Source organism: Aplidium turbinatum, chromosome 6 (genome assembly GCF_918807975.1).
Source record: "Aplidium turbinatum chromosome 6, kaAplTurb1.1, whole genome shotgun sequence".
Lineage (NCBI taxonomy): Eukaryota > Metazoa > Chordata > Ascidiacea > Aplousobranchia > Polyclinidae > Aplidium > Aplidium turbinatum.
Window position 1 is genome coordinate 24570764 of NC_137477.1, and position 10502 is coordinate 24581265.

A 10502-nucleotide genomic window follows, 5' to 3' on the forward strand; every position below is an offset into this window, starting at 1 on the left:
TAGGCTACTGCACACTACATCGCAAATTGCAATGAAAAGTTATTCAGAATTTCTATTCTAAACTGCTCTTTCATTCACTAACTACCAATAGGATTTAGAAAACTAACATGAAATTCAGTCGCACAACTTTTTTCTGGCTTTCTTTGCTGCAAAGTCTGTAAGGATAGCATCAAAATTGATGCTATCCTTATCTATGCTATTAAAATCTATGCTATCCAAGTCACAGTTTATCATACTCTATGCTGAGAAGGCACAGATTAGCCAATCGCTATTGTGTCATTGTAGACCGAAGTACGTTTTTGATTCTTTTCAACTTAGAGAATGATCCTTCTCCAGAACAGTTAGTGACCAATGACCATCATACAAAGAAACAATCTAAGAATTGTTTCTACCGTACATTAGGTAAAGTAGCTTCAACTTCGTCATTGTTTATTATCTGGTACATGTTTTCATGACTAAAACTTGCTTTATTTCCATAAGCCTTTTTAAGATACAGGTAGAAATTCAAAAGTTCATCAACAAGACAGAGATCAACATCAGTAGGAAATTCTTTCGCTAAATTCATGACACTCTGTATAATCTGTTTTTTTTTTCAGGAAAATTTTGTTATTTTATTTATTTCATTTTTAGGAAAAGTGGGGCCCTCTGTCTGCGGGGCCCCTGTGCTTTAGCAAACCCTAGCACAATGGTTAATCCAGGCCTGTGTACAATCGTCCATCGGAGACAATTGGTAGAATAAATCTTTTTTTCCTTCAAAGTGGTGCTTAGCCTATATTGATCAACATCAAGCTGTGATTAAAAATCTGGGTCAGGCTATCCATTCTCCAAGTCTGACTTTGCACATTGGGGCTCAAGTTAGCAAACATTGATTGTTGGGCCATCGTTGGCTATATGCTGGGTGTGTTGGCACAATGTTGGCAATTTTGTCCAACATTTTGCCAACATTGCCAACAATACGCCAACGTTTACGATTATTCTTATTATGCGTTCAAAAAGTTCTCTAAGATTTTATTTCAGGTTGATTTGTTTTAATCTGAAAATATACTAACACAAACCTCTTTTCATGTGGTATTGCTTCAAAATACAGTTGTGTGATTGGCCAACATTGGTCAGAAGCATTGCCAATGTTGTGCCAATTCATAACAATTTTGGTGTTTCTTGCAAATTATGCAAATGTATATCATCATTTTGCTACAATTTTAAATTTTAATAATAAGTTATCAATTCTGCTATTGTTTTTCTAATACTGTACAAACATACTATGAATATTTAAGGCCAGCGTTGGTCAGAAGTGTAGCCAATGTTTTGCCAACAAAGTAATTTCATTTCAGTTTGTTAATGCCAAACTGAGCAGAGGTCCAGAAAAGATAGGAGCAACAAAACGCGAGCGTGATAACGTGCTTGATGCCGAAACAGTTTAAAGTTTCCATTAGCCTACACGTTTCCACAAAATAAACAATATTGCAACGTTGGTTATATGCTAGATGTGTTGGCACAAAGTTGGCGATTTTGTCCAACATTACCAGCAATATGCCAACAATTACCATTTTTCTGATTATGCGTTCAAAAAGTTTTCAAACATTTTATTTCATGTTTATTTGTTTCATCTTTAAAAATACCAACACAGACTTCTTATGTGGTTTAGTTGAAAAACATAGTTGTGTGATTGGCAAATGCTGCCGTGATTGGCAAATGCTATTTCAGCTTCTTAATGCCAAACAGAGCAGAGGTCCATAAAAAGCTAGAGGCGACAAAACGCGAACGTTAAAACGTGCTTGATATACCGAAACAGTTTAAAGTTTCCTTCACACGTTTGTACAAAATGAACAAGTACAACGTTTGCTATTTGCTGGATGTGTTGGCACAAGGCTGGTAATTTTGCCAACACTTTTTCCGATTCAAAAGGACTTTTGACACTTCATTTCAGCTTCACTTGTTGCATTCTTTGAAAATAGGCTACTAGCCTACATGGCTTATTCATGTCAGTAGCGCACCCAGCATGGGGCTAAGGGGGCTCAAGCCCCCCCCAAACCCGCCACAAAAAATGAAGTTTTTGACTTTTGTATGTTCCCGATTTATACCTTTTGCTTACAGGTTAGACATGAATAAGACACAACAATACAACAGGGCTGAGCATTATAACAATATATATTTTACATATTTACAAATAGTTTTAACAGTGGAACGTTTTCGGCTTAACTTTAAGCCTTCATCAGGAATCCAAAAATAATTAAAAAATGCAATAAATTTCAACTTCTTGAAAGTAAACTTACATTAAGAAAAGGCAACTACATAAATAACTACAAAAAAGTTTGCACCACAGAGAACGTGATACATCAAGTAAATGTTAAGGAGAATGGACGCGCCTCCAGCAAATAATTGTTTGTTTAAATTTGGGTTGTAGCATAACAGTGCTTCCTGAATTTTAGTGTTAAATTGGGATTTGCTCTTGCGTAAAATTTTAAATGAGTCAGCAGAGAATTTTTGATCTGGGCAAAAAGAACACTCCATGATATGGTCTTGGGTGGCACTTTTCTTTAAGTCTCTAAAATTCAGATGCTCCAGTAGGCTACGCTCGTGGTCATGTGGCACAGAACACAAGGGTCGACTTGCCTTCGCTGAGCACCCCCAACATCGCGAGCTCCCACTCTCGCATGTAAGGCAACGTCGACCAACGGGTGTGAGGACTAGCGACCCTTTCCCGCAGTCAAATGTCTGGTGGACACAGGGGCGCCGGAACGATTTTTGACTGGTGGGAGTGGCAGGATTATGAAAAAAGGGCACTTTTGTTTACTGAAAGCCCAATTTTTTTAAAAGCTTTAAGATAAGCTATAGCGATAATGCTCATCTATCAGCTCACAATTGAGTAATGATAGCCTATAAGTGTCCGGTATACAAAGAAGGGCGTCATGCTATGTCATATTGATGTAACCTACTGAGTTAAGGCCTACATAATTTTGTGGCGTGAATATTATTTTAAGCCAAAAATGAAAGATTATAATTAGGCTAAAAGCGAATAGCAGAAATTGTTATATTGCAAAATGTGCAGTAGCTTACATGACCTTAAAAGGGCACCACTACCCCTCCATCTACAGACAACTTGAAGTAGGGGCAGTAGAATACCGGGACGACTCACTTTAATGATTTTTCCTACGAAAAGGACAGCTGGAGGGTTACTAAGAAGTTCAAAAATTAACAGAACTGCACAACGTTTTTTTTGCTTTTAGGTAAATTTATTCTCATCAAATGAATTGTTATATTTGGTTAAAATTTTGGGTGCTAAAAAATCTGCAAAACCTCACTACAGCAGTTTGAGGCTACTTACCGTTACCGCTGTTGCGTGAAGTATACCGCTGCATTATCATGACTTGAATACTATTAAATGAACATGATATCACATATTTCCTACGTTTATTTTGGCAATACACACTTTGTACAAACGTGGGCAGGTCATATAAACTGCACCTGAGTATGCGACATATGGCAGTAGACCTCAAGCTGTAGTTGCATCAAATTTTGTCAAAACATTATGACTCTCCAGTAAGTTGTCCATCTTACTTTTGAGTGAGCAATCCCCTACTTCTACCATCCTTAACTTGAAGGTGGGGGAGCATCCCCCCGCTTCCTGCGCCCCTGGGTGGACATACCGATGTACCGTACGTCAATGCTGAATCACACGGACATGTAAAATTATATACGATATTTGAGCAGAAAGACGAAAGCGTCTGGGACTTTAATTGAAAATACGAACTAATTGTGAATGTTTTGTAAGTAGGAAAAATGTCCACATCACATTTATTGTTCACAAAATTAGTGTTTTGTTTCAAACTGTTTTTGCGCTAGTTGTTGTTTTCGCACTTATTTGTGTTGGTAAACGGAAAGCTAATTCTATTTTGTCATACATGACGAAAAAGCCGAGATCTATAGAAGATTCCGAGAGTGGACGTAGGGATGAGAGTGCTGATGGTTCTAATACCATGGGGTTCACTAGGCCAACTTGTAATCTGATTGAGAGAACGAATCCTGATGTATCGGCAACCGGTGGGTTGTGGGCCGTGGCCGGTGAGTGCCTTTAAATATTAATCAAAGGGATGGGCATTGGCCTACTGTCATTATTGTCGCAAATCACTCGGCCAACATTTCTAAATTAGCCCCCCCCTAAATTTTTTTCTGGGTGCGCTACTGATTCATGTGTTTAGTCAAAATACATTACACACTACACAGCATAGTGTGATCAGCAACCACCAATAGCCTATTTTATCAGTATTGCCAACAATTGCATTTTTTATTTATTATCCGATCAAATTTAAAAGGCAAACACTTCACTTCAGTATTACTTTTATTTCAATTTTACACCAACAAAATGAAAAGATGACAAAACCAAAAGGTTTAAAATATGCATCAATAAAACAGTGTTTGAAGAACATAATCTTAAAAATGCACAGCCACCAAACCTAGAAAAGAAAGCGAAAAAAGAAAACTTTTACTGCAAGAGCAACAAGGGCGATTTAACACAAAAGAATTTGAAAAAGTGACAAGTTTCCCGAAGTTAGAGTCTCGCATTCAAAAACTTGGTGACACGTTGAAGTGAAATAGTCAACAAAGCTTTAGAATGCGGCGATGCGTTATATCAACGTGAGGGGATGCAATTTAGCAGAACAGCTTGGTTTGTTTTGATGAAGGAAGACAAAAGCCATGATTTAATCCTTTGCTAAAGGGATTATGACGTCACTCGATTCACTTCGACTGTTCAAGCATGGCGGGTTGTGCGCAATACACAAATACATGGACTGTGGTGGAGAGACGAGAGCACAATGCTTATGTGAACAGCGCTAAGAGGAATTTTTGCTTCTTGCATCGAAAATATAAAAAAATCGAATTCAATTGAGATATTACGGCCGAAAGAAGTTTTAGAAATGATCAAAATGAGACTATAGGAATGACTTACGACAATGTTTATGAAAACCTGGTAAGTGAATGTCTTATTCATAAAACCTGAAATATTGTGTAAAGTCCTTTTTGTCACTAGGCTACGTTTACACAATTTAAAGAAAGTTATAAAACTCAATTTAGAGAAAGTTATAAAACTCAATGACCAATGGAAAACTTTCATATGAAATATTTTCATGACAAATTTAGTGCCGGTGCTCCTAGATGAGTGCTAAGAAGATATCAGCAAAGTAGCAGAGCTTGTGATGTCATGCCGTCAGTTGAATCCCAAAATAAACCTTAAACGTTGGCTGTCATTTGTAACAGTCGAGAATTTCTGTAACAAGTGCTGAAGCTTATTAATATGATGGATGAAACCCCTGTCATTACATTCGATGTACATTTTGCAGGCGGCAAATTTAAGTCAAGTTGTTGGCAAAAATGCAAGCGATTGTACCAGTGGACTTATGCCAATCATTGTATTTGTTATCGAACACAACACAGTTCAAGTCATGTCGAGAACAAAGAAAGAAAAAAAACATCGTGAAGTCTAAGCACTCGTTTGAGAGGCATTTACATACTGATTTAACACTTCTTTTTTGCTTTCATGGTTAGACGTGGTGATGGCGCACGACAAAGCTGCTGCTGTGCAGCAAATTGATGAAGTGTTTCAGAGTGATTTCGAAATTGGAAGGACAGGCAAGGTGGCCGAAAACGGCAAAAACTAACTTTTGGTGAGTTTGTTATATGTTTGAAAGACAACTGCGAATGTGTTGCTTTATTTACTGAATAACTACTGTACAAGCAGTTAGAATGTATTGGAACTTGATTATTGCTCTGTGTGGCGCAGAAGCGAATGATGAAGTTTTTTGTCACGCACGTTGGAGAGAGGGTAATCTAGGGCCATTTTTATATGACCTTAGAAAATCAATAATATGACTTTATTTTTTGGAAAATATGACTTTATATGACTTTATGTGAAAATCGTTTATTTTTACATGCGAACAACGTCACTCACGGAACTAAAGAGTAAAACATACGCAACATAACAGTAATACACATCCATTTTTATTTTAAACCACTGTTGTAGTACAGTTTCATGTAGTGTGGAATGTTAGAGTCTTTGAAGTTACGATTTGGACGTAAAAATGACTTTAGTAAGGAAAATGAGCGCTCCACAGACGCTGCTGTGGGTTGACACTTCTGCAGTTTTGCATAAAGCGCTGGTGAAATGTCTTGTCTTTGTAGCTCAGTAATTTGTTTCACATCGTTTTTGTCCAATCGCTTCTGTAATTTTTGAGCTCAAGCGGATCTTTTCAGGGGCATTTAAAATCGCTTTGACTTTCGCTGCATTTGATTGTTTCACTTTTTGCATCATGAACCAGATATTCTCTCTATGTCTAAGTCTCTGTATATATTTAACTGTTATGTTCTTCAGTTTGCTACTAGTTGTACTGTATTTGTATATAAGTAGACCGAGGTTGAGCTTTTTAGCTTGTCTACCCACTGACTGAACTTCACATGACGTTCCACTTCAATGCACAGAAGTAGAACAGATTGTGTTGCAACACAATGCAATGTGTGACCTCATAAAATATAGGTCTGTGACTGTAAGTGTTATGTAGGCTAATCCTACAGTTTGCCTTCGTTCAATCAGAAATTGCCTTACTTTCTTAGTGCTTAATTGCTTCACCGCTTAAATTGGTACTTTTTATTTAAAGTATACAACGGTATCACTTTATAACTCAAAAATATGACTATATAACTTAAAAAGCTGATTTATGACCTAACCAGGAAAATATGACTTTATATGACTTCAAAACTTTTTTAATATACCTCATAGGATGCGGTTTTTGCGTTAAAATTGATTTCACGACATACTGATGCACAGAAAAAAATATGACTTTAATGACTTTAAATGGCCCTAGATATTACATTGATATTGCAGATTGTCAATTAACGTTAACGTCGTATTATCCTGGACGACAACTGGTCAAAATTCTACACTGTTGCCAAACAGCCCTTTTGATTTAAATATTTTTGTTTTAATCGCAGGAACTCAAAATAACGACGATTCACAAAAGAAAGCTGCTGATGTGCGATGAATTCATCTATCTATACCAGGGACGGGCAACATACGGCCCGCGGGCCGGATTCGGCCCGCGACGGAATTTTGAGCGGCCCGCAGACAGCTTCCGGTCTTTAAATGATAATGGCCCGCGGCCACACTCTGCCGCAATCCCCCACTACTTGCTTACTACGTCAAATAATAGTGACAGTTATTATTATTCTTTATGTTTTTTGATTCTTTGTTTTCGGTATTTAGTCGAGTGACAAGCATGTCCTGTTCTGTCATAAACGGGCCCTTCCATTCTTTTTCTTTGTCTTTTGTAAGAATTGAACACTAGACTTCAAGGGAAGGGCACTTTTGCTCACGAAATGTACTCAACAATGAAGGCATTCAGGGTGAAGCTAAAACTGTTTTATCGCCAGCTCAATGAGAATATCACAACGCACTTTCCAACACTCGAAACTATGGCACCCCAGATGATGACAATTGAGAAGTAGGACACCAATATGACATCTGCACTAGGCAATGAATTTGGTCGTCGTTTTGCAGACTTTCAGAAACTTTCTGCTGAGTTTGATATCTTGTCATCACCTTTTGCACCTGAGTTTGAAAAGGTGCCGGATGCCGTACAGCTGGAATTGATTGATTTGCAGTGTGACTCTACCCTGAAAGAGATATTCCAATCTAACGGCATTGATAAATTTCATGCGTCACTGAATGAGTCCAAGCTTGCCAACCTGAGAAAGATGGCCATGAAACTACTTGTTCTGTTCGGGTCTACATACATTTGCGAGCAAACATATTCGACCATGAACATTAACAAGACAAAGCTGCGATCCAATCTCACTGATGTTTACGTGCAGTCTTTACTGAGGGTTTCTACGTCCGACATGCAGCCAGAATTCAAAGAACTTGTTGACAACTTTGATCGACCACAGATGTCTCATTGACTTCAGCAGCTATTGAAGTACATTACGTTAATTGTTAATAAATTCATTAAATACTGTTTTTGGTCTCTATGCTTTAAACTTAAAGTTTACATTACATTAAATACGATTTATTCCTTGTCTAGGTAGATAAATACGCGATTAATGTAGCGATTCATAAATCCGGCCCGCCAAGTACTTCATTTTCCCATATCAGGCCCGCCGACTGGAGAAGTTGCCCGCCCCTGATCTATACAATTTGATGTGGCTTGTTTCTAATAAATGTGAAAATATACGAAGCTCGGCTGTTACTTTGCTTTGTCACAAAGGGAGTAGTATTGCTTATAAATCCGTGTTAATGCTGTTCTTTCGCCCAAGGATTAGCCAGGTTCAACAATAAACTTTTGGTGATGAGCGAGGTTTAGGTACAGAGACATTTGGCAAATGTAGATGCCAATGTTGTTCAGATGTTTCATGCACCAGTTAGTTTTATATGGCCAACCTTGGTCAGGGCGTGGGTAGCACAATGGGTCAGATGAAGCATCATGATGCATAAAACGTCTGGCCAACCTTGGCCAGATGAAGAAAAATGGTGCATAAAACACTTTGCCAACGTTGGTCAGATGCAGACGCCAATGTTGGCCAGATGAAGCAAAATGGTGCATAAAACATTTTGCCAACATTGGCAAGATGCAGACGCCAACGTTGGCTAGATGCAGACGCCAACGTTGGCCAGATGCATTCAAATGGTGCATAAAACATTTTGCCAACATTGGTAAGATGCAGACGCCAACGTTGGCTAGATGTAGACGCCAACGTTGGGTAGATGCAGAAGCCAACGCTGGCTAGATGCAGACGCCAACCTTGGCAAGATGCAGACGCCAACGCTGGCCAGATCCATCCAAATGGTGCATAAAACATCTTGCCAACATTGGTAAGATGCAGACGCCAACGTTGGCTAGATGTAGACGCCAACGTTGGCTAGATGCAGAAGCCAACGCTGGCTAGATGCAGACGCCAACCTTGGCAAGATGCAGACGCCAACGCTGGCCAGATGCATCCAATTGGTGCATAAAACATCTTGCCAACGTTGGCGTCTGCATCTTGCCAATGTTGCGGCCAACTTCTTGCCAATGATGGCCCAACAATCAATGTTTACTGGGTTTGTAAAACAAAACTTAACTATTTTTTTTATTTAAAATAATTTTTCGTGTGTATGTTGTTAGAATAAAACTTTTTAGTTTACGATTTGTAAAAACTACTTTCTAGTTTGTAAAACAAAACTTAACTATTTTTTTATTTAAAATAATTTTTCGTGTGTATCTTATTAGAATAAAACTTTATGATTTATTAAAATTTTTTTTTTTTAGTTTTGTAAGTTGCAGAACTAACATTCTTAATTTCTTTTTTTTTTCGTGCTAATGTTTTAAAAAAGTTTTAGTTTACAGTTTGTTGAAATAATTTTGTTTTCAGTTTTAAATTATGGAACTTAAAAGTTTATAGTTTGTTAAAAGTATTTTTTAGTTGTCGGTTTTTGCAATGAAAAGTTTATGATTTATTAAATTTTTTTTTTTTTCAGTTTTGTAAGTTACAGAACTAACATTTTTAATTTCTTAAAATAATGTCTTTTTTTCGTGTTAATGTTTTAAAAAGTTTTAGTGTACAGTTTGTTGAAATAATTTTTTTTTTAATTCTCTCAAAAATAATACATCCGCTTATTTATTCTTTTTTTTTTTAAGATGAAGTATTTCCAGCAACCATAAGCTTACTCCCAGCAACCTTAAGCGTATTTCCAGCAACTTAAAGCACACTCATGATTTGCATACTCTTAAATTGTTTTTATAATCTTAATCTAAAAGTCATAAAACACTTTGGATGTGTCTCATGAGACTTTTAAATGACAACACTGTTTACTTAGGGTTTCACCTCCATTCGGTTCTGAAGGTTTTATTGTTGAGCTGTTGGATCCGTGATCGATCCCACGCTTACATTTGTAAAACGGATTAGTGTCTTGTTTATACTATGGTCACAAGTATTTTTTTTTCACATTTTCAGCCCCTGTTATTTTTGTTAAACACACGCATGGTTTACTTTGTAGATGATACAATTTTATACTAGTAGCCTAGTTTTATGAAGCATATTACTTTAAGTGATTTATATTTTCTACCTGCTACAACTACAATTTAATTTCACATTCATTCTTAGCGATTTAGAGATTACTTATGTATATTCTTCCTATTCCATAAGTACAATTCATCTGTAAAGATAATAATTACCTATAACTAACTGTTTTGAAATAACAACACATTATTTTTGAATCGTGGTAAGTTGTATTACATAAATCAGTCTTAACCCTGTTGGGCCCACTCTAAGAAAACATGTTCAAAAAAATTTTTTTTGCTGTTCAGCACTTTGTTTGTGACTCATTTAAACCAAAAACATATTTTTTTGGTATGCTACCCCTTTCGGCCAACTTTTGGGCCATGTTGCATATATGATACATTGGGCCTTGAGTGGTAATTAGCAGACAGCATTGTTGATATGGTGGAGTGGCAAAGATGAATGTAGATAGAAAT

The 10502-nt window shown here is 37.1% G+C and overlaps 1 protein-coding gene across 1 annotated transcript; it reads left to right on the forward strand.

The window, feature by feature from the left end:
- The first annotated feature begins 4828 nt into the window (after window positions 1-4828).
- LOC145772032 (general transcription factor II-I repeat domain-containing protein 2-like) lies at window positions 4829-8173 on the forward strand. Its single transcript, XM_082583841.1, has 3 exons — window positions 4829-4969; window positions 5545-5663; window positions 6985-8173. The coding sequence occupies exon 3, from the start codon at window positions 7507-7509 to the stop codon at window positions 7948-7950; it is 444 nt and encodes a 147-aa protein (XP_082439967.1). The 5' UTR covers window positions 4829-4969; window positions 5545-5663; window positions 6985-7506; the 3' UTR covers window positions 7951-8173.
- The last annotated feature ends 2329 nt before the right edge of the window (window positions 8174-10502 follow it).